Source organism: Phocoena sinus, chromosome X (assembly GCF_008692025.1).
Source record: "Phocoena sinus isolate mPhoSin1 chromosome X, mPhoSin1.pri, whole genome shotgun sequence".
Lineage (NCBI taxonomy): Eukaryota > Metazoa > Chordata > Mammalia > Artiodactyla > Phocoenidae > Phocoena > Phocoena sinus.
In genome coordinates this window covers 72,148,619-72,174,644 of record NC_045784.1, presented here as the reverse complement: position 1 = coordinate 72,174,644, position 26,026 = coordinate 72,148,619, and the positions used below count along the sequence as shown (strand labels likewise).

At 33.2% G+C, this 26,026-nt stretch overlaps 1 protein-coding gene across 1 annotated transcript in view; it reads left to right on the top strand.

The window, feature by feature from the left end:
- Nucleotides 1–26,026, top strand: part of HDX (highly divergent homeobox) — a 172,215-nt gene that overhangs the window by 3,728 nt on the left and 142,461 nt on the right. The window contains exon 2 of the mRNA XM_032620009.1: nt 21,122–21,268. Within this exon, the coding sequence (XP_032475900.1) occupies nt 21,122–21,268 (147 nt within the window). The remainder of the gene's footprint in view (nt 1–21,121; nt 21,269–26,026) is intronic.

Below are 26,026 nucleotides of genomic sequence, written 5' to 3'. Positions count from 1 at the left end.
ATTTTGAACAGATAGAATGACTTTTAAGAGAAAGGGATCCTTGTTTTGACTCCAGTGCCTTCGGTGGCAGAAGGCTTGTAGACCCATACACTATTTTTTCTATTGTCAAGTACCAAGCAATGGTGAAAGTGTTTCTTCATTGGGTTTTGTGAAAGGATAGATCATAACTTTTCTCCAACACTAATATATTGCTTTAATATATTTCTTTATATATTATACTTTCTTACTTGGTTAGCTTGGTCTACCTACAGTGTGCTTCATGGATGAAATAGCTATGCCATTTAGGAAAGTAATTATCCCAGACCCATTCTCCAAATAGCTTTGCCCTTTCATAGACCAATCATTTATTGTGTTGAAATCTCCTCAACAGAGAAACAATTGGAAGAGATCTGAGGAATTGTAAAATGTGGAAGAAGAAATATATTCTACATTAATGGGAAGTATTAATTAGGTATAGAATGCTCAGACTTTACTCATCCCCGCTATTCTAAGACAACATGAAGTTATTTTTGAATATGTATGTAAGTTATTAAAATAATCAGTCAAGCATTTTAATTAGAACCTAGAGGCTCACTTTTATCACCAGTGAATGCTTAAGAGATGCTAAAGGTCATTTTTGTTTTTGTTTTTCCCTTTTCACAATTAGTAGTACTTAATGTAGAGAGAGACTACTTTTGAACTCAGTATTAGTTGTGATTTGGAGCCAGTTTACTTATCTGGTAGGGTTTGGTGCATCTGTGTCTATTAAATCATTGCAATTCAAGGTGTGTTCCATGGAGTAGCAGTATGGGCATCACCTGGGGACTTCTTAGAAACTGCAGAATCTCTGGCTCCACCCAAGACCTACTGAATCAGAATCTGCATTTTAATAAGATCCCTGTGTGATTCATATGCACATAAGAGTCTGAGAAACACTGATACAAAGTGAAATATGAATTCTTGTACAACTTAAACTTTTTAAGAGCTGGTAGTTATAGAAAACTCTGAATTTCCTTTTGTCCATTTTCACATGTGTAAAGTAATATGTAATCAAAGTATTATCTGGCTAATATACACCAGTTTTGCTCCATTCTGGAGTCAACGTTGTCTCTTTGAGAAGATAGCTACACCTATGTGATGGGTAAAATTGTTAATAGTGACTGAACCCACTTATTTTGTTGATAGTAATGACCTTACCATTAAAATGATATTTATCCTAATTACTTGACATGTCAACAGTGTTACAGAAGAGTATAGGTTTATTGGGGTCACTGTTACTAATACCTTCAAGAGGAACTGTATTAGTTTTCTATTTGCTCCTGTAATAAATTACCACAAACACATGGCTTTAAACAACACATGTATTACCTTACAGTTCTGGTGGTTAGAGGTCTGAAAGAGGTCTCACAGGGTGAAAATAAAGTGTCTTCAGGGCTTTCCTTTCTGGAAGCTCTAGGGAAGAATCTGTTTCCTTTTCTAGCTTCTAGAGCCTATCCACATTCCTTGGCATGTGGCCCTCTTTCATCTTCAAAGTCAGCAATGTCTGATCACATCTTTCACTTTGCATCACTGTGACACTTACTCTTCTGCCTCCATCTTCCACATTTAAAGATAATTGTGATTACACTGGGCCCACTAAAATAATCTAGGATAATCTCTTTATTTTAAGGTCAACTGATTACCAGCCTTAATTCCTCCTTCAACCTTCATTCACTTTTCCCATGGAGTCTAACATATTCACAGGTTCCAGGAATGAGGATATAGATACCTCGGGGTGCAGCGGGGTAAGGGTCAGCACAGGAATTGATGGACTTTTTGGCTGATAAAGGAAGCCAGCCTCTAATCTTGTTATTGGGATAAGTAATTGGTTAGTGGACAGGGAGGATGCCATCTAAACATGAAGATGGCCACTTACAAGAGAGGCCTACAACCCATCCTTCCCTCATTGTCCTCAGAAGGAACCAACCCTACCAACACCTTGATCTCAGACTTCTAGTCTTTAGAACTGCAAGACAATAAATTTCTGTTTAAGCCACCATGTTTTTGGTACTTTGTTATAGCAGCTGTAGCAAACTAATATAGTCAGGGTAGTCCTTTAGTTGATATTTAAATTGATATCATCCTCAAAAGCACTTATTTATTAAGTTTGTGTTCTTTAATATTCTAGGTGTTGGATAAAGTGAATTAGGCATCAAAGAGTTTATAATACACATTAGACATTTTTCATAAAACAAGTTCTGAAATACATCACATCTCTGGCCCTCAGTTTATTCAACTGTGAAATGAAGGCATGATCTTCATAATACCTAAGGATATCCCTAGCTTTAAAATTCTATGATTTTATTTATTAATTAAATTTTAAGAAGTTATTAAATCCATATATTAATAAAAAGTATTAAGTACAGGCAAAATTGTGTTAATGTTCTCTTCAGGAAACGGTATTTTAATAACTACCATCCCTGCCATTCATCACCCACTTTCTAACCTTCAACTTTAAAAAGAAGTAATAAAAATATTATTGAGAAACACCTTTGTTCTTTTGACTCTCTTGACTCCTTTGAAATTGGTTTAAGACTTAGGTTCAGAACACAGTAAATTAATAGCTCTCTATATGCAAATATATACTTAATAAATAAAATTTTAAGTGACTAAATTAAAATATCTTTGGTAATTCACTTATATATTGGCTGCTTTTGAGAGCAGTGACTTGGAGAAGAAAGGGTTATTTTGCAAAATGTGTTGCTCCGACTTCTCACTATTGCAAATTATATTGAAGCAATATGTGTTCTGACAATTCACAAGTGAAGCTATAGTTTCCAAATAGCCTTGAGAATATTTTTGCAAATGGTTATCTGGTTACCTGAATTAAATATTAGTGGGAAAATAACAATTGCTGAATATGGTCATGATTAAACCTTGGATAGTATAGTCCATGTCTTCAGATCTGGTCTGATTAACACCAGTGAATAGCATTGTGACGAAATACACAGAAGCACATTTGTTATGTAACAATATCTTATTTTGTGCTCATATCCAAGTGAAACACATGACTAGGCAGGAGAAATGCAGTGCTGGCAAAAACATTAGGGGTCATTATTTATCCCATTCTTCAAACATATATACGTCTATGATTTGGTAATAACGTATGTTTTCTATCTTAATGTCATAGGCTTAACATAGGGTGGTGTCTCTAAAAATTGAGGTCTGCAGACCCCTAGGGGTCCAAGGACGTGTTCTCAGAGGTCTGCAAGTTTTATGAAAATTTTTAAATTTGAGGGTTTTATTTCACTGGTAATCTTGAAAAGAAAACCTCACAATCTGCATGTGTTCACTTACACACAGAGCCTTTCCACCAGGTATAATGATAAAACTTCTCTTTTATAGTCATAAATCACAATTAAAATACATTTGATGGAATGAGTTGAGTACCTTAAGGCAGAGTTCCTCAGACAGAGACCCAAAGGTGGATTTGGACAATATAGGAAAGATTTTGTTTTTGATTTTGTTTTCTTCTTTTAAAGGAAGAAGAAAGATAAGACTTTACCTATGACTATCAGATTTTAGTTGCAATCCATGAGGCTTTTAAACCATTAAGCAGTACTTAGTCTATTAAAATTATTGTAGGGATAAATTTATGCTTCCACTATTTGATGAATTAGATATGTGTGTGTGTTGGTTCAGCACTATACATTTGTGTAGTTATATACTGTTACCTACTTACCACCAGATGGGGTGCTTTGAGAAATCTTCCTCCAACCCCCAAAGAACAGGATGTATACTTTTTCCCCCAAAGTTTTTGCAATAAAATCAGGAATGGAAAGTATGAGAGTCAAACAGTCCATCTCTTTGCTTCTAGGTAAAACTACCCTTAAATCTTAACATATACTATGTAAATCTAACTCATAAAACACCAAAAGAGTATCCAGTTTAAGTGAATAAATATGGCTTTAACATTTTAAAAACAAATTTTAGTTACCAATGGAAATTCTTGCTGGGAGTGAGAGAAGAGGTAGGATAGAGTAGGAGAGAGTTGTGTGGATGATAGAAAAAATTAAGAGAGAACTAATAAGGATAAATTCACAGTATGGTGAAATTAAAGAGACATTATTTTGATATAATGAGTAATTTATTAACAATCACTTTTGCAATGTGCAGCTATGAGAAATTTTATAGAGCTACCCTCAATAGTAAATTAAAATGCAACCTATATTTAAAGGTATTAGAATGTTAATTGCAGGATGTTAGGGGTCAGTGCTTATGGCAGTGGAATCACTATCATGAACTAGTGAAAGAAATGATTTGCTTGCATGATTTGCTTGGGGCTAGAAATGTAAAACAGAAATAGAATTCAGTCACAAATATATATGGATCAAGGTAGTATTTAACTCATCAGTAGATGCTATATATCACTGGTCATTAATTGTCATTTATTCTGTTTGAGTGTATGCATGTGGGATTGTATGAAAGCAGAGCTAAAGACAACAGGAAATCAATTATCCGATTGAGGCCCTGTTTATGCTTCTGTTGTCCAACTGATTATCTGTTTGAAGTTGATCTTTCTTATTTTGTTATGAGTTTTGACATCTGAGTGTTTGATAAGGTATTTGTAGTTTAAAGGTATTTTATTATTTTAACATTACCACTTTGTGATAAAAGCAAGTGTCATTAAAAGCTAACAAATTATTATAATTGATGAAAAAATCTGAGATTAGTATATCTGCTTGCCAGTGATTGTTTTTGAACAAACATTCATCATCTTTGAATTTAGACATTAGACATGTGGCTATAGAGATATATGTCACTGTAGATATATCTTTTCATCTATTTATATGAAAACTTTATACATAATATTATCTTGGAATTTGTGCCCCTGTCATTATGAATATATATTTAGCTTTCATGTAGCTGGAAAATATGAACGTTAATTATATAGAATTCTTAAGTGTTTTTTAAAGTGAGGTCAGTGTACAATTTCTTTGTGCCCTGAGAAAGTTTTCTGGGTTGTAGTTAAAATTTCCTGTTTCATGTTTCCACCTAAGTGATAGAGGCCAATTATACCTCTAAAATGGAAGATAAGAGATGTGTGCAATGCATTTCAGTAGTTATAGCCCAATGAACAAATAATGAATATCCTTTTATAGTATTTGAATAGATGCAATGCCTGTTACTTGACTTTATGCTTAGAAGATGTTGAAATTTATTTTTTGCAATATCTGCAAATTCTGGCAAGTTCATTATAAAATAACTAAATAGAGCTGCCGTTTGTAAAGATGAGGATCATTAAATGTAAATGATACATTAAAGTGACAGCTTCTGAAAACAGATTTACCATAAATTCTTTTTTTAAATAAAGTTATTTATTTATTGGCTGTGTTGGGTCTTTGTTGCTGTGTGCGAGCTTTCTCTAGTTGCAGCAATCAGGGGCTACTCTTTGTTGCACTGCGCAGGCTTCTCATTGCGGTGGCTTCTCTTCTTGTGGAGCACAGGCTTTAGGTGCACGGGCTTCAGTATTTGTGTCACGTGGGCTCAGTAGTTGTGGTTTGAAGGCTCTAGAGTACAGGCTCAGTATTTGTGGCACACAGGGTTACTTGCTCCGTGGCATGTAGGGTCTTCCCAGACCAGGACTCGAGCCTGTGTCCCCTGCATTGGCAGGCAGATTCTTAACCACTGAGCCACCAGGGAAGTCCACCATAGCAATTATTTTACATGTATTCAAATTTCATTAAATTCAAAGTGTCAGTTAATTATTGTATATTTAATCAAGCGTTTGCTAAATATTACATTAAAAAGTTATGCAGAGGCACCTACATACATGGACACCATGCCCATTGGTGTTGTGCTTAAGTTTTTCATTCTCCAAAACTTTAAAAGATCAAACTCTCATTACATAGAAGAGGGTCAGGATCTGTCTTTCTTTTGCCATGAGAATATATTAATGTATGTTTCCTTTATTTGAGGTTTATATACACATGATGTGGGAGTGGTTTGGTATATGTTAAATTAATTATTACTAGTAGGAATGACAAGTTGTTTACATAAATGTTTACAATTAACAAAAATAACTTTTGCATAGCACATTATAGTTTACCAAGTATTTTAATTAAGATAATTCATCATGTGAAGAAGAGTAGGACAGATTTTATAACTTTATTTTCCAGATGAAACTGAGGCCCAAAAGGTCAATTATCTTTGCTAAGGTCACAAAACTAGCAAGTAGTGAAGCTTAATAGAAACAGAGATGTCCTCACTCCTAACATAGTGTTCCCACTCCACCACTCCAAAAGGCCACCTGAACTTCTGCTTACAGCTATGATGAAGTAACAAGAACAGGGTTTACCCTCTCATCTTAAATATCTAAAAGCAAACAAAAAAAACAGCAAAAATATGTATGAAACAGTGGATTTTGGACATTTGACAAAAAGTAGCACAGGATCACGATGTTTTGAGAGAAGGAAAACAAATAAGATAAGCCCTGTGAATGTCCCAAGTCACTGCCTGGAGAAAGTGTCCAGACCACAACCAAGGGAAAGGGAACCAAACAGCCTGGAAGTCTCTCTGAGTTGAGGAGACAGAATTCAGAGTTCACAGAGGACAGGGTGACTAGAATTTGAGGTATAGAGTACTGGAGGGGAGAACACTCACAGGAGAAAACTGCACGTAGATAGAGCTCTGGAGACTTGTAGAGGGGCCCCTTGAATCTTTGGCTGAATACCAATCAACTCCAGTGTGTGAGAAAACTATTGCAGATGGGGAAAGAACCACTAGAAATGATCAGGCAAGCAATCCTCAGAGCTCACATAAGACGAGGAATAGTTTAGGTTTTCAACCACCAGGCTGGAAAACTATATTTCATGGAATATCTAGGGAGGTCCTCAGAAAGGTATTACTTTAGTAATGAGACAAATTAGCCCTAGACTAAAGGAAATTTTGGATTTGCCTAACAAAGCAAACCTCAGATGAATCAATTTCCAAGTAATTTAAATATATCCCAGAACAAAGTTCCAAAATATTTAAAGAATATAAAAACATCCAGTATCCAAGAGCATCATTAGCAATATCTGCCATTAAATGAAAAACTACAGAAAGTATGCAAAGAAACAAGAAAATACAGCTCATAGTGTGGTGAAGAAATAATTTTAAAAACCAGAATGAACAAAAATAGAGTTTAGAATTAGTAGAGAATGTAAAAGCAGCTATTAAAACTGTATTCTCTGTGTTCAAGAAGGTAGAGGAAAGCACAAGCCTGATGAGGAAAGAAATGGAAGATTTATTAAAAGATCCAAATTGAAATTCTAGAGACAAAAGTAAAACTATGGGGAAAAAAATGAATGGACCAACAATGAGCTGTGGGACAATATCACTCAATGTAATATACATGTGTTTTGAGTCCCAGAAGGTGAAGAAAATTATTTTTAATTAACAGTTGAAATTTTTCCAAATTTGATGAAAACTATGAATCCACATAGTCAAGAAGCTTAACAACTTCTGAGAAGAAGAAAGCTAAAGGAAATGGCTCCAAGGCATCTCCTAATCTAACTGCTGAAATCCAGAGAAAAAAAGCTTAAAAGTATCCAGGGCAAAAAATATCACCTTTATGTACAATCACTTTTGAGGAACAAACATTAGAATGACAGGAGGCCTCTTGTTGAAAACAATGCAAGTCAGAAGACCATGGAATGATATGTTTAAAGCACTGAAAGATTAAAAAAAATCTGTTAACCTAGAATTCTATAGCAAAATATCAAAGCAAAACAAAGGTTTTCTTACTCATTCCAAAGAAAAAAAATGCACTGACAGCAGAAACACACTACCAAAAATGTTCAAGGAAATCTTTCAGGCAGAAGGAAAATGATACCAAATTGAAATTAATTTTTCTTCATTATTATGTTCTTGTTTTGTATGTAGCCTGTAGAGAATTAAAGAAAATGAAGGGCATTACTACAGTAAAGCTCCTTGCATTTGCACCTAAAAAAAGAACTTTGGACCTACACAATGGAAGTAAAACATATGTAGGTAAATATGTATGATTTTTAATTTTTGAAAATCACTTTCAATGATAACTGTTTAATTGTTTAAATAACCATTTATTGGAGGTTTTATAACATATATAAAAGCAAAATGTATGACAACAATAGCACAAAAGAGTAGAACAGAAATACAGGTATACTATTGTAAGATTCTTCTATTATATGTGAAGTAGTATATATAATATTATGATAAATTAACTTGATAATAAATTAAAGGTGTATACCATGGTCACTAAAACAACCATTAAAATAACATGACAAAGAGGGATGAGCTAACCAAGAAGATAAAATTGAATTATAAATAATGTTTAATTAAAATTAAAATAGAAAAAAGGAAAAAAAAGGAACAAAAAACATATGAGGCAAATAGAAAACAAATAGATTGTATCTAAGCCCAACCATATCAATAATTATATTAATTTCAAAATGGTCTAAACATACCAGTTAAAAGGCAGGTACTGTCACATTAGACTTTAACTCATCTATAAATGTCTACAACTAACCCACTTAAGTATAAAGAAATAGATATGTTAAACATAAGTAAATGAAAAAATATATACAATGAATCTAAATAAAGTTGACTATATTCTTATCAGATAAAGAAGATTTCAGAGAAAAAAATATCAGCAGTAAAGAACATCATTCATATTGATAAGGGGATCAATTAATTAAGAGAACATAAAAATCCTAAATATTTATGTACCTAATATCAGAACTTCAAAATATATGAATCAAAAACTGTTAAAAGAGACATGAGAAACAGACTAGTATACAATTAGAAATGTTAACAGTTTCTCTCAGTAATTGCTAAAATAAGTAGAGAGAAAATTAATAACTGTTTAAGACTTGAACAACATTTTCAACCAACTCAACCTAATTGAATCCACCCAAAGAGAGCAGAGTACACATTATTCCCAGAAGCACATAGAAAATTGATCAACATGGACCATATTTTGGGCCATAAAACAAACCATCAAAAGTAAAAAGTTGAAGTCATATGAGGGATGTTCTCTGATCATAAAGGAATTAAACTAAAAATCAATAAATCAAAGATATCTGGGAAATCCCAAAATAGTTGGAAAGTAAACAACACAGTTGTAGGTAACCAATGGGTCAAAGGAGAGCCCACAAGAGAAATTAGAAAGCACTGTATAATCAGTGGAAATGAAATTGCAACATATCAATATATGTGGAATACAGTTAAATCAGCACTTAGAGTTCATTTAGAGCATTAAACACTTGTAGTAGAAAAGTAGAAAGCTTGAAAATCTGTTACTTGAGCTTCACTTTAACAAACGATAACTAGAAGAGCAAATTAAGCCCAAAGCAAGCAGAAAAAAATAAATAATGAGAGCAGAAATAAATGAAACAGAAAACAGTAACAGATACAAACTAAAACAGACAAGCAACAAGGATATACTGTATAGCACAGGGAATTAGACCCAGTATCTTGTAATAACTTATAATGGAATATAAGCTGCAAAAATTCCTGAATCACTATGCTGTACACCTGAAACTAACACAATATAGTAAATCAACTATACTTCAATTTAAAAAAAATAGAGAAATGCAGTGAAACCAAAACATGGATATTTGAGAAAAGGCTGTACACAAAAAAGAGAGAAGACACAAATTACCAATATCAGGAATGAGAGAAAGGATATCACTACAGACTGTTCAGACATTTAAAAATATACTAATGGACTATTAACTTTACGCCTATAAATAAACAACTTAAAGTAAATATATATATATTCTTTGAAAGACAGAAATCATCAAAGCTTGTTTGAGAAGAAATACAATAACTGAGCACTTTATTAAAGAACTTGAATTTGTGATTAAAAATATTTCTTTTAAGAAATCTCCAAGCCCAAATTACTACACTAGTGAATTCTACAAAACACTTAAGAAAGATAAAAATTTACAGGTTCAAGATCCCTTGAAACAAGTTAAACTCAAAGGAAATCATGCCCAGACACATTATAATCAAATTGCTAAAAATCAAAGATATAGTGTTGAAAAAAGCTGGAGAAAAGCAAAATACATAGGGAAACAAAGATTTGGAAATGACCGTGGATTTCTCATGACAAAACATGGAAAACAAAGTCAGTGGAAAAACCACTTCAAAAATATGGAAAGAAATGTAGCCCAAAAGCCAATGAATTAAAACATTACAAAGACATATTAAAATAATAAAAAACAAGTTGGAGAAAGGGGAACAGCAAAACAAAAAATCAGAAGGACAAACAGAAAACAACTAATAAAATGGTGCACCCAAATCCACCCATATTAGTAATTACGTTAAATGTAAGTGATCTAAACACACTAACTGTCATACTGTCATACACATACTGTCATATTGGGTTTTTAAAGCCCAACTGTATCCTACTTATAGGAAATCTACTTTATATGTAAAGACATAAATTAAAATAAAATGAAAGAAAATTATATACTATGACAGGTTATTCAAAACAAAGCTGAAGTATATTCATTAATGTCAGACAAATTAAAATACAGAAAAGGGAATAGTATGAGGAATAAAGAAGGGGTATTACATAATGAATAAAGGATCAATTCACCCCAAATATGTAACAATATTAGTTGAATATGCATCTAACAACAGATCTTCAAAATACATAAAGCAAAACTGATACAATTAAAAGTAGAAATAGACAAGTGCACAATTATACTTTCCTCTTACAGTAATTGATAGAATAAGTCAGGAAATCAGTAAAGATACAGAAGATCTGAACAACACTATTAAGCAACATGACCTAATTGACATTATTAGAACTATCTGCCTAACAATAGCCAAAGATACATTCCTTTCAAATGTTCATGGAACATTCTTTAAAAGAAACCATATTCTGCCTGTGCCATAAACTTTAAAAAATTTAAAACAGTTGAAATAATATAAAGTATATTCTCTATTCATAACCACACTAAACTAGAAATTGATAACAAAGATATCTGGAAAATACTTAAATATTTTAAATAAAGAGGAAAATTAGTATTTTGAACTGAATGACAATTAAAACACACCCTGTGTCATGATAGTTTTTATTTGCATTTCCCTGATAATTAATGATGCTAAGCATCTTTCAAATACCTGTTGACCATTTGTTTGTCTTTTCAGAGAAATGTCTGTTCAAGCCCTTTGCCTATTTTTAATTGGATAATTAGTTATTTTGTTATTGAGTTTTAGGTGTTTCTTATATATTTTGGAAAGTAACCCTAATCAGATATATGGTTTCAAATATTTTCTTTCATTCTGTAGGTTGCTTTTTTTTTTTTACTCTAGTTGATTGTTGACTGTCCTTTGCTTTGCAGAATATTTTTAATATGATGTAGTCTCACTTGTCCATTTTTGCTTTTGTTGCCTGTGCTTTTGGTGACGTATCCAAGAAATTGTTGCCAAGACCAAAGTCCAGAAGCTTTTTTTGTATGATTTCTTCTAGGAGTTTTACAGTTTTGGGTCTTATGTTTAAGTCTTCATTTTGAGTTGACTTTTTGGTGTATGGTGTTCACACCTGTTGGGAGGCCTATTATAAAAAAAAACAAAAGATAAAAAGTGTTGGAAAAGCTGTGGAGAAATTGGAACCCCTGTACATTGTTGGTGGGAATGTAAATTAATGTTCAGCAGCTATTGTAAACAACATGGAGTTTCCTCAAAATGGTTAAAAATAGAACTACCATATGATCCGGCAATCCCACATCTGGGTATATAGTCATCCCTTTGTTTCCATGGATGTGGAACCCATGGATAGGTGGAAACAGAAGGCCAACTGTAATGGACTTGTGCATCCTTGGATTTTGGTATCTGTGGGGGTTCCTGGAGCTAATCCCCCAAAGATAGCAAGGGACAACTATCCAAAAGTATTGGAATCAGGATCTTGAAGAAATATCTGCATGCCCATGTTTATTGCTGCACTATTCACAATAGCCACGATATGGAAATAGCCAAGTGTCCATCGACATGTAATATATACATACAATGGGATGTTATTCAGTCTTTAAAGAGAAGGAAATTCTGCCATTTACAACAACATGGATGAAACTGGAGGACACTATTCTAAGTGAAATAAGCTAGTCATGAGACAAATACCACATGATTCCACTTATTTGTGCTATCCAAAATAGTCAGAAGCAGAGAATGCAATGGTGGTTGCCAGGATGGAGGGTGAGGGAAATGGGAAGTTGTTATTCAGTGGGTAGATAGTTTCAGTTATGCCAAATGAAAAAATTCTAGAGACCTGTTGTAGAACATAATACCTATAGTTAACAATACAGTATTGTGCAGTTCAAAATTTGTTAACAGGGTTAATCTCATGTTGTGTACTTATTACAGAACAAATAAACAATGGGACACAAGGAAACTCTGGGAGGCGTTGGATATGCTGATTACTTTGATTATGGTGATGGTTTCACTAGTTTTTGTATAAGGCCAAACTCATCAAATTGTAGACATTAACTATTGTGCAGCTGTATGTACATCAGATATACCTCAATAAGGCTGTTAAAAAATCCAACCTATCAAAATTTGTAGAATGCAGCCAAAGCAGTACTTAGAAGTAAATTTATAGCATTAATTGCTTATATTTAGAAAAGAAGAAAGCTCAAAGATCAATAATCTAAGTTCCCACCTTAAGAAACTAGAAAAAAGAAGAGCAAATTAAGTCCAAATAAGCAGAATGAAGGGAATAGTAATGATAAGAGCAGGAGTAAATGTAAATGAAGATAGAAAAACAATAGACAAAAATCAATGAAACCAAAAGCTAATTATTTCAGAAGATCAATAAAAGTGATAAGCCTCTTGTTAACTGACCAAGACAAAAGAAACAGATTGCCAATATCAAGAAGGAAAAATACAACACAATAGAACCTATAAGTACTCAATGGATGATAAAAGAATAGTATATAAGAAACTTTACACCTTTAAATTCAGCAACTTAGATAAAATGGGCCAATACTTTGAAAGACACAAACTGCCCAAACTCACTCAAGAAGAAATACATTGTCTGAATAATATAGAAATGTAATGCATAGCTTAAAACTTTCCAACAAAGAAAATTCCATTCTCAGACGGCTTCATTGGTGATTTCTAACAAAGATTTAATGAAACTATAATAATTCTATGTAAACTCTTCCAGAGCATATAAGTAGAAGGAACACTTCCTAACTCATTGCCTGTACCAAACCAAATGCAATACAAGAAAAGAAAATCACAAACATCCCTCATGAATGCAGACTCAAAAATTTTCAACAATATATTTCCAAATCAAATAAATATATAAAATGAATAATACATCACCACCAACTGGGGTTTATTCAGGAACAGAATACTCATCCAACACTTGAAAATCAACCAGCATAATTTACCATATCAAAAGGTTAAAGAACAAAATATGTACAATTACCTCAATACAAGCAGGAAAAAGCATTTGACAAAATTCAATATCCATTCATTATAATGATGATAGTAACAGTAATAATAAAACTCTCAGTTTAATAGAAATAAAAGGAAATTTCCTTAATCTTGTAAAGCATGTGAAAAACCTACAGCTGATGTAACACTCAATGGTGAAAGACTGAACACTTTTCTTCTAAAATTGAGAAAAAGGAACAAATGTCCAGTCTCACAGCTCTGAATAAAACATTATACTATAGGTCTTAGCCAGTGCAATAAAGAAATAAAAGACCAGTACCTACAGAAATATAGGTCAATGGAACCTGATAGAAAGCCCAGAGATAAATCCATGCAAATACGGTCACCTTATTATTAATATTTAAAAAAATGTTTTTTTGTGGTATGCAGGCCTCTCACTGTTGTGGCCTCTCCCATTGTGGAGCACAGGCTCCAGACGTGCAGGCTCAGTGGCCATGGCTCACGGGCCCAGCCACTCCACAGCATGCGGGATCCTCCCGGACCGGGGCATGAACCCATGTCCCCTGCATCGACAGACGGACTCTCAACCACTGCACCACCAGGGAAGCCCTGGTCACCTTATTTTTGATAAAGGATGCAAGAATATACAATGGAGAAAAGACAGCCTCTTCAATAAGTGGTGCTGGGAAAACTGGACAACTACATGTCAAAGAATGAAAGTAGAACACTCCCTAACACCATACACAGAAATAAACTCAAAATAGATTAAAGATGTAAATGTAAGGCCAGACATAGATCCTTTTTGACCCGCCTCCTAAAGAAATGGAAATAAAAACAAAAATAAACAAATGGGACCTAATGAAACTTAAAACCTTTTGCACAGCAAAGGAAAACATAAACAAGACAAAAAGATAACCCTCAGAATGGGAGAAAATATTTGCAAATGAAGCCGCTGACAAAGGATTAATCTCCAAACTTTACAAGCAGCTCATGCAGCTCAATATCATAAAGCAAACAACCCAATCCAAAAATGGGCAGAAGACCTAAATAGACATTTCTCCAAAGAAGATGTACAGATTGCCAACAAACACAGGAAAAGATGCTCAACATCACCAATCACTAGAGAAATGTAACTGAAAACTACAATGAGGTATCACCTCACACCAGTCAGAATGGCCATCATCAAAAAATCTACAAACAATAAATTCTGGAGAGGGTGTGGAGAAAAGGGAACCCTCTTGCACTGTTGGTGTGAATGTAAATTGATACAGCCACTATGGAGAACAGTATGGAGGTTCCTTAAAAACCAAAAATAGAACTACCATATGACCCAGCAATCCCATTACTGGGCATATACCCTGAGAAAACCATAATTCAAAAAGAGTCATGTACCACAATGTTCACTGCAGTTCTGTTTACAATAGCCAGCACATGGATGCAACCTAAGTATCCACCAACAGATGAATGGATAAAGAAGATGTGGCACATATATACAATGGAATGTTACTCAGCCATAAAAGGAAACAAAATTGAGTTATTTGTAGTGAGGTGGATGGACCTAGAGTCTGTCATACAGAGTAAAGTAAGTCAGAAAGAGAAATACAAATACCGTATGCTAACCCATATATATGGAATCTAAAAAAAAAAAGAAAGTGGTTCTGAAGAACCTAGGCGCAGGACAGGAATAAAGACGTAGACGTAGAGAATGGACTTGAGGACATGGGAATGGGGAAGGGTAAGCCGGGACGAAGTGAGAGAGTGGCATGAACATATATACACTGCCAAATGTAAAATAGATTGCTAGTGGGAAGCAGCCACATAGCACCGGGAGATCAGTTCGGTGCTTTGTCACCACCTAGAGGGGTGTGGTATAGGGAGGGTGGGAGGGAGATGCAAGAGGGAGGAGATATGTGGATGTATGTATATATATAGCTGATTCACTTTGTTATACAGCAGAAACTAACACATCATTGTAAAGCAATTACACTCCAGTAACGATGTTAAAAAAAAAGAAGAAAGAAAAGGGAAATGTATTGGAAAAGAATAAACAAGCCTTTCTCTGTGGATGACATATTTGTTTAGAAAATACCAGGCAATCAACAAAAAAGCTGCTTGAACCAGTAAATTAATTTAGCAAGGTGAATATACCAAATTAAATTGTATGTTGATAACCTAGCAGCGAACGATTGGAAATTTTTAAAATTTCCAGCTCTATTGAGGTATAATTCACAAATGAAAATTGTATATATTTAATTGTATATACTTATACAATTTGTATAATTGTATATATTTAAGGTATACAATATGATGGTTTGATTTAATATATATATATATATGTATAATGAAATGATTAGTACAATCAAGGTATTGCATATATGATATCCATCACCTCACATAGTTCTATTTCTTTTTGGTGTAGTGAGGACACTTAAGATCTACTCTCCTAGCAAATTTCAAATATACACTACATTATTTTAAACTATAGTAACCATGATTTTAAAAATACCATTTACAATACCCCCCTTCCCCTTCAAACAAACCATACACACATAAGAAATACACAGGTATAAGTTTAACAGACTATGTACTGAATCTGTATACTGAAAACTATGAAACTCTGAGGAGAGAAATCAAACAAGATCTAAATAATTAGAGAGAAGTATATCATATTCATGATTTGGAAGACACAGCAATTGTCCCTAAACTGATCTATAGATTCAATCCAATCCCAGCAGAATTTTTTGTTAGTACCAACAATCTGATTCTAAAATTCATATGAGAATGTAAAGGATGTAGAATAGCTAAATTGATTTTTTAAATTACAGTATTAGAAGGCTCACACTTCCTGATTCAACAGTTATGATAAAACTACAGTACTTAAGACAGTGTGGTTTTAATGAAAGAATTGACACATAGATCAATGGAACAGAAAAGAGTGTTCAGAAAAAGAGCCACACATATATGGTCAAGTGATTCTTAACAAAGATGAAAGAGCAATTCAATAAAAAGTTTTTTTCAATTAATGGTACTGGAACAATTGGATATCCATATGCAAAAACCCCCACAAAACTTCGACCTGTACTTCACACCTTACACAAAAATCAACTCCAAATGGATCCTAAACTTAAATGTGAAATGCAAAAATATGAAGCTACTAAAAGAAAACATAGGAAAAAGTTTCTGTTACTTTGTGCTAGACAAAGATTTCTAAGGTATGGCACTAAAAGCACAATCCATAAAGCTAAACAGCAGGGCTTCCCTGGTGGCGCAGTGGTTGACAGTCCGCTTGCCGATGCAGGGCACGCGGGTTCGTGCCCCAGTCCGGGAGGATCCCGCATGCCGCGGAGCGGCTGGGCCCGTGGGCCATGGCTGCTGAGCCTGCGCATCCGGAGCCTGTGCTCTGCGGCGGGAGAGGCCACAGCGGTGAGAGGCCCGCGTACCGCAAAAAAAAAAAAAAAAAAAAAAAAGCTAAACAGCAGTGATAAATAGTGCTTCATCAAAATTAAAAACTGCTCTGTGAAATACACTGTTAATAAAATAAAAACAAGGCACAAGCAAGGATAAAATATTTGAAAATCATATTTCTCATAAAGTACTTGTATCCAGAATATGTAATGAACCCTAAAAGTTAAAAAATAAGAAACAAACAATCCAATTTAAAAATTTACAAAATATTTGGACACTTTTACAGAGATGTATGAATGACAAATAAGAATAGCAAAAGACGCTCAATATTATTATCACTAGGGAAATACAAATTAAAACCACAATAGTAATATACAATTACACAACTATTAAAATGACTAATTTTTTAGAAATATATGATTATAATTCTGGTAGGGAAGTGAAAGAACTGAAACTTTCATAGAATGTTGGTGCAAAAGCAAATTTGTACTTTTGGAAAGCGTTTATATTTGAATTATAAAGTTAAGTATACATTTACCATATGACCCAGCAGTCCAACTCCTAGGTATTTACTAGAGAAATGGAAACATATTTTCAGACAGAAACCTGCACACAAATGTTTTTAACAGTTTTATTCATAATAGCTAAGAACTTAAAACAGCCCACATGTCCTTCAATGGATGAATGGATAAACTGTGGTATATTCCTACAATGGAATGCTACTCTGCAAGAAAAGGGAGCAAATTACTGATACAGATAACACAGATGAATCTCAAATACATTATGCTAAATGAAATAAGCTAGTCTCAGAAAAAATACAAACTGTATTATTCCGTTTATATGGCATTCTATAAAAACAAAATAATAGGAACAGAATAGGGATTGTCAGGGGCTGGGTGGCTAGAGAGATTGATTATAAATAAGCAGCATTAAGGTTTTTTTCAGAATGATAGAACTGTTCTGTACCTTAATTGTGATGATGGTTTCATGACTATATATGTTTGTTTTAACTCATAAAACCATGCATGAATAATAGTGATTTTTACTGTATGTAAATTTAAAAGCGAATAATAATAATGGATTAAAAGGACAATGTTAATAGAGACATGTTGGCCAAGATAAAGATATTCAAGGTATTATATTAACCTAAGCTCAACTCTTTGTAAACATACAAACAAAAAAGTTGATGGCTTACCCAAAATTCAAATATTTAGTGTTGGCAAGAATGTATTCTATTTGAATTGGTGATGATTTTATGGACTCATTCCATTTTCAAAACCAGGTTTTCCAAGAACGAGTCCTTAATGAGTAAAATTTTTTTGTACTTTTCAAATGATTTAGCCACATAAAACATTATTAGGGCATTATTAGAGCTGGTTTTAAGTATGATATCAGATATATAAGGACAGTGTTACATAGGAATTTATCTGAAATATTCCAATGTAAAAATAGAGCCTTAGCTATATTTTAGCTATTTCATTCCTCAAAGCTGTATTTTTCAAGTATTTCCAAAGCAATACATCTAAAATATTTCACTCATTGCTCTGCTTGTTTGAATAGAACATACTGAGCATAGTTTAATCTTTTGCCAATGGCTCAGGGTCTTCATTAAAACACCAAATCCTAAAGCTGAGAGCAACCTAAGAAATTCCATATCTGAATATGATAGATAAACTGAAGGGCCTAGTTATCCTTAAAAATATAAATATGTTACAACTATAACATGCTTTAAAACTTTAGAAAAATGAGAATTCCCTGGCAGTCCAGTGGTTAGGACCCCATGCTTCCACTGCAGGGGGCACAGGTTCCATCCCTCGTTGGGGAACTAAGATCCCACAAGCCGCGGGGTGCGGCTGAAAAAAAATGTAAGAAAAATGAGTTCACATATCTTAAATTACTTTTAACAATCCAGACTGGTAAGTAAAACAAGTCATATAATCCAGAATTTTACAAACTAGGAAATGGATGCTCATAGAAATTAAGTGATTTACCAAATAGTCTCCAGTGGAGTTGAGAGTAGGACACAGGTTGTCTTATTCCTTGTGGGCTGGCATATGCTCAGTGGGTAGTACAATGCAAAGAGAATTAGACTAGGAAATCATGAGGTAAAGCTAAATGACTTGTTATTTCAATATTTAATCCCCTAGTTCAGTTAATTACCTTCCCTACCCCAATACAGTAGACCTCACTTTCTATGAATCCAATGGATTGTCATTTTATCTTCCACATAAATAACAACCCAACTTTTAAAATGAAAGTTTTTACATTTTTTTCCTGATTTTTGTGCAAGCGATTAAGAACGTTGGCTGTGCAGTCATTCAATAACTTGCCACTCCATAGACCAAGATAACTAATCTGCCATGCTTTTTAAGATTCATATCATACTGGAGCAACAGTTGTAGCCAACCAATAGGAAACCATTCCTACATAAGGCAGCTATAGTGATACACTTGGGGATCAGCCATATCTTGTACTCTAGGCTTTTTTATGGTAGTTACACCCCTACAGAGAAGAATCAGAGCCATTACCCATATTATGCATTAGTGAATTGAAATTTACCACACTCCTCAGATCTCATTCCAAAGTACTGGAATACCGATACCTTGCTACTTAATCCACAACAAATGAGGTATTTCAGGTATTTGACCATCATCTTCTGGCTCCTCTCCTGACTGTAGCTGAATCACTTAGGAAAAGGAACCCCAAATTGCTCTGAAAACTGGCAAACATAGTAATATTGCTTTGATGAATATCGTCCTCTGGCCCAAACATCCTTGAAAATTTGGTCTGGTTGCAGATAAGAGGTTTACATTTCCACATTGTTGTACTTGAATGAGATCCCCTTCATAAAGTGGAGTTATTTGTTTCTGAATGTTCCTGCCCTCTCTCACATGCAATTTTCTCTCATCTGATCTCTTAACATTATATAGGAAAACGTTTGCATGGTCAAGAAAACAAGTCGTGTACAGATTTCACAGGATGGCTATGTGACTGTCTTTAATTTCTTTATGAAACTGCTTTATTGTTCAAAATATTCAAAAAATGGAAATTATTTTTTATTTCAATGTCAATGTACTTAGTTTTTTCCATACCCAGTATACTAGAATGATTTCTGTTTGGTTTGGCTTATATTGTTTTAGTTGTCACTGTTTTACTAATTTTGAAGAGATTCATTCCTTGCAAAGGGTTTTCTTTCTGTCAGCTTTTAGGAATAACAATTTTAGTGTGACAGCTTTTAAGAGGAACCTGAAATTGCCTTTATCTAATTATGTGTTCTTCTTTATAAAATGCATTACTAGAATTCATCTCCTTTATGAAGAGTTTGACCTGCTTCTTATTTGTGAGATTCACAGAGTTGTTCTCCCTTAATATTAAACATCTTGCCTATTGGCAAGAAGAGCAATGTGCTTTTTTTTTTTTTTTTTTTTTTTTTTGCGGTACAAGGGCCTCTCCTGTTGCGGACACGCAGGCTCAGCGGCCACGGCTCACGGACCCAGCCGCTCCGTGGCACGTGGGATTTTCCCAGACCGGGGCATGAACCAGTGTCCCCTGCATCGGCAGGCAGACTCTCAACCACTGCGCCACCAAGGAAGCCCCAGAGCAATGTGCTTTTAAAATTTCTCTTCTCTAATTATGATGTTGTCGATTAAAAGTACTTGGTATATTTTTAGTAAACTATACATGATTTTTAATTTTGGTTTATATACTACAGCTATTAAAAATAATTATTTTGGTTAGTATTGCCTAAAGCAAATACATTTGCAGTCACTAAAACTTCCTGTTTATTTTTAAGCTTTAAAGAGAGATTTTGACTTAATATATAAAATGAACCCCTTTATCCCAGAAAAATAAAAGAATAAACGCACCCTTTTGTTTCGGAGCACAGCTTTTGGCTGTAAGACATATGCCAGATGCCTTGCTTGACAAAGAACAGTGAGTGTCCCTGTTGATAACTGATCACCTATGGCTACTACCATGCCACAATCTCTGGCTTTACTAGCCATAAATATTTATTTTGGTGAAAGAAGCTTTTTCTCTCCATGCACTGACACTAACCAGATAAGGGCTTTCCACTTTTTTTTTTTTCGTCTTTAAAGTTGATACTTTTTCTGAACAAATTCAATAAGGTTCACATTATGCATAATATTCATTGAGAACCTCTCTCCCTTTAGCACACAAATTATTGCCCATTACTGGGATTATTTCACGTAAAGAAATCTTGCAGCTTGAAAGCATTGAAATTGTATCAAAAAACAAAAACGTGCAAATTCTACACAAACCCAATTTTTATTCAAATTTTCAGAGTATCTTCTTTTATTTTTAGATGAATCTACGTTCTGTATTTACTGTAGAACAACAAAGGATTTTACAGCGTTATTATGAAAATGGAATGACAAATCAAAGTAAAAATTGCTTTCAACTCATATTACAGTGTGCACAGGAGACTAAGCTGGACTTCAGTGTAGTCAGGGTAAGTATTGAGGTCTTAAACTCTTGAATTTATAGCTTTGTACTACAAGTCATAATTGCTTAATATGAAAAAAACTATCAGGGTGTGAAGTCACTAACTATAAACAGCTTCATTTCCCTGGTATAAAATTACTATTTTTTAATAAATACCTAATCATTTAGTATGTTTTTGTTTTCTATAAATACCTTGAAAGCACTAAAACTTTTGCATTTTAAATATATCTTTTAAAAATCCCAGTCCTTTGAACTAATAGGTACCTTTAGGATTAGTTGCTGATCTCATGCTTGGTTTACACCTAGAATTTATCTAGATATAATCCTCCAAACTGATATTAGTAAAACAAACATTTACCAAGGGAGTTAGCATATTTTCTTGTTGTGTTTAAATTTTTCCAGCAGGTATTTATGACTTTAGTATTTTTGTCTTTTTAGGAAAACCTATCTTTTTTATGAATATCTTTTCCTCCTTTTAAGTAAAATGTATGCATTTTAATGGATTAGCAAGTAAGGGACAAGAAATCCCTAGGGAGGAAAATTTCCTTTATCACAACCATTGTTATTCAGCTGTAAAAATCAGAGCTGCTACACATTTGGGAAAGGCAGTGAGAAGGTGATAGAGAGGAGGCAAAAGATAAACCTAACAGAACTAGTCACAGATTTCATAGTGAGTGCATAGGTCCTTTCATGATTGTCTGAACGGGCTAAAAATCTCCCTGGAGCGAAACCTTAGGGATTCAAAGATTAGCAGTTTTCCCATCCTTGTCATTCATTAGGCTAATTTGGTAAGAGAAGGACTTCTATTTAAGTTTATTTTTCTGTTGGAGGAACTTTTAAAGACCCCAAAGATAAAAATCTCTTGATAAGAAGAATTCTTTAGAAAATCTATTATTTAAAGACTGAAGGATATATTCACCTTCAAATAGGGAATTATGCCACCAGTTCTAGGAGGGAAATATCCAGGATATCTGTTTCTTGTTTGCTGTGATCAACCATCATACTCAGATTTTTGTAAGAACTAGAAATATCTCCTGTTGATAGCTCTAAATTCCCTATTTGCAATACCTTTAGTAAAACCTCGAGAAAAAATGTAATTGACTTAGAAAAATTATTTTAAAATGTGTAATATTTCAAGTTGATGAGTTTTCCATTTTATAAGTACAAACTCATTTTTTTCTGCAATAACTTCTTTCTTTTCTTCTCTCTTATTTTACCATTACTTTAAGATGAAAAGTCTTCTTAGGCAGCTGCTTTGTGGACTGTGACCTTTCATATTTACAATTTGCTATTGCAATCTTCCCCCAATAATTTACTTGATTGTACTTGAATATTGAGAGTGTTGAAATACAAAGGTTTATATCTTGCTCCAAATGGTGTGAAATCTGTAACAAGTAATGGAAATGAAAGAAGTAAACTTTCTAGAACGTAAGCTTACAAGTAAAATGTTATGTAAGTTATAAGGAATGGTGTGAAACAGATTCATTCTCTCTGTTCTAGGAGAGTGTTTATTCTGCAGAAATTCAGTCTTTCTAATCTAAATTTTAACACAATTTTGGCAGCTTTTCCAGCCAGAGGAGAAGGGAGTTGTTTATAGACCCATTATTCCACAACCTCCCCTGCACCTGATATTCTGCTAGGTCTATATGTTCTACTTGAAAGGGACCTTCCTTTATTATTTTTAATATAGTATTTGAGCCTAGTATTTTGCTAGGTCTACTTCAAAGAGATCTTCCTTTATTATTTTAATATAGTATTTATTGTGTTTTTTCCTCAAAAGAACTAAAATCTCACTGTACTAAGAACTTGATCCCAATGTAAAAAGAACTTAAAAGGTTAAAACATCCATGATATATATATATATATATATATATATATATATAGTGGGGTAAAGGAACAGGAAAACAAAGAAGGAGGTATAGAAAAAGGAAAAGTTTGGAGACATTGACTTTCTAAAAAAGGACTGAAAAAGAATTTAATGGACACCAAGGATTGGTTACCCAAATTTATTGCCTTTCTTTTTTTCTATGTAGTATCACTTTATTAGTTCCAAACCCCAAATGCTCATCATATCAATTTGATTGACCCATTTTTTCTCTCTCACTAATGAAACATTTGGAATGAGAAATTTACATTCTATAGGCAATGGTAAATTTTGGATCCTGTAACTGAATGACTTTTAGTAAAATTTAATTCAGTTACTGGTAACCTTTAGGTAATGCATTTTCTTTATTTTCAACATTTTACTAAAATATATTTCTTAACTATATACTTTCCTACTTTACTTCAATAGAGACTATTGAAAATAACTGAACCTTTACTTTTTGACTCAGGGTTTTACTATGGAAATCAATTATTGTACTGTGCTATAAAATAATAATGCTTACAACATGGTAAGTTATATGGAGTGACTTTCTCCTTTACTAAAGAACCCCAGACCATTTAATGATTTCTCACAACAATTCTCTTTTATTTTTCCTTTCTTCTCCTCTTTAGTGAGTAGTATTTAATGAACATTTTTAGTTTTGGTGCTATCAAGGTGTTTTCAACAGCAATCACTATTACCAAAGCCCCATCCTGTTTTGTTAAAAAAGAAAAAAGAAAAAGATACCAGGTTTGTTAAAATTATGTGTAAAATAAGATAAGGTGTGTTTTAAGTTCAGGTGTTGTCTGTTCAATAAAGTACATGGGTCTTGTGACATCTATATTGGTTGCATTCTGCACAAGTGAAGCTGTTAGATAGCTGAGTTTCATATTCATGTGATATTCATTTTACTATTGCATTTTACTTTTTTATGGGTACATGATATAGATATCTAGTAAACTATATAAGTAACTATATATATGAACTATAAAACTATAAAAGTAAGCCATAAATTTGCAGTGCACTAAGATCACTTAAAATTCCTATGTTAAGGTAGGTATTGTGATGAGAACATGGTAAGTTGTTTGTTTTCTTAGAAATCTTGCCCAGCGTTGCCCTCCAGATGTAGTAGATCTTGAGTTTAAATTTTACCAATTCACTATGCTTTCCCATTGAAAGTTTTAAAATATTGAAATTACAAACAAATGCATCATGCTTCCTATGCATATTTTTATTTGAAAAGCCATAACACAGTGACTTATTTTGAATATCTGTAATATTCACTTTTTTGAACCATAAATTGAAATTATATATATCCCCAAATATTTCTTTTTTTTTAAACATCTTTATTGGAGTATAATTGCTTTACATTGTTGTGTTAGTTTCTGCTGTATAACAAAGTGAATCAGCTACACGCATATATATATCCAGCTAGTGGGAAGCAGCCACATATTTCTTTTTAAATATTTCTCTTGAGTGTATACTTTAGAACCTTTTAGTTTTTCTCCCCTGCCTCCTTCTCTTGTGACATTTATATTCATTTGTCCCTCTGCTTATAATTCTCACTTCTGCTGTTTAGTAAAGCTAAATAAGAGTGAGTTTTAAATTCCCACAGCCTCATGTGAAGCAAAATGGAGCATCTCAGTTTCTGGGACATTTTATTAGATAAGTACTAATTATAAAAGTAAAATGTCCAACAGAAGTGGCCAACTCCATTTCAGGAGTTTCTCACCATAGTGGAAGGAGAATGTTCTTTGAGGTCAAGTTAAATTGATTTTGATTCCTTGCTCTGCCAGTAGCTGACAGGATATCTTTCCACAAGCTAGTTAGTATTTCTGAATCTCAGTTTCTTCATTTATACAATTAGAAAATAATACCTGGCAAAGGAGCTAATATATATGAAAACACATAATGGGGATTCAATACATGTTAGCTTTTATTTATAGTATTACAACATTTAATGTTGTATATAATATAAATATACATTGAAAATTGGATAATTTATGTGGTTTTCAAAAGCACATCACACAAAATTAACCAAATACACTCTGCACCGTGTTTGTGCAAGACTAGTTCATTTAATGTTTTCACTTATTTATTTTTTGAAATTCTTAATAGATTAATGTGTTTTGGTAGTTTATAATATGGTATGCATTTTGAAATAATTATAAAGTTTACTAATAATTTTATGGAACATAATATTTCTTATTGCATATTTTAAGAAGAATCATGATTCAGTGTAATAATACTAAGATTGTTATAATAAATTACTTATATAAAAGTACATAATTTGTAATCAAATTCTAAATGCCAACCACTGGTATTATTTTTATTAATTTTGGGTTTATAAAAGTAATACATATTCACTGTATAAGATTTGGTAAATCGAGAAAAACATAAAGAAGAAAATAACTACCACAAATTAATGACAAACTGGGAAAAATATTTGCAACTTGTGACAAAGTGCTGCTACCTCTAGTAGGAAATTGCTCTTATAAATCAAATAAAAATGACAAATACCCTAATATAAAAATTAGTAGAGGTAATCAGTAAGCAACTCTATCAAAGTGATATAGTAACTAGAGAAACTCAAATCAAAACAGCAATTATATACCTTTTCTTAACTCCTGCGCTAGTAGAGACTACAAAAAGATAATGCAAAGTGTTGTTGAGGGTGTGGGGAAACCAGAACTCGTATACATTGGAGGGTAGTTTGAAAATATCAAAAAGCCCAGCAATTTTCCTTCTAAAGATGGCATTCTAATGGACCAATAGTACAAAGATGCATGCACAGTGAAGTGTATTGCTATATGGTTTAAAATAGTGAATATTTCTAAAAGTAATCTAAATATCTAGCAATATTAAATTAACCAAGTTATGATATATTCATAGAAGTTGTTA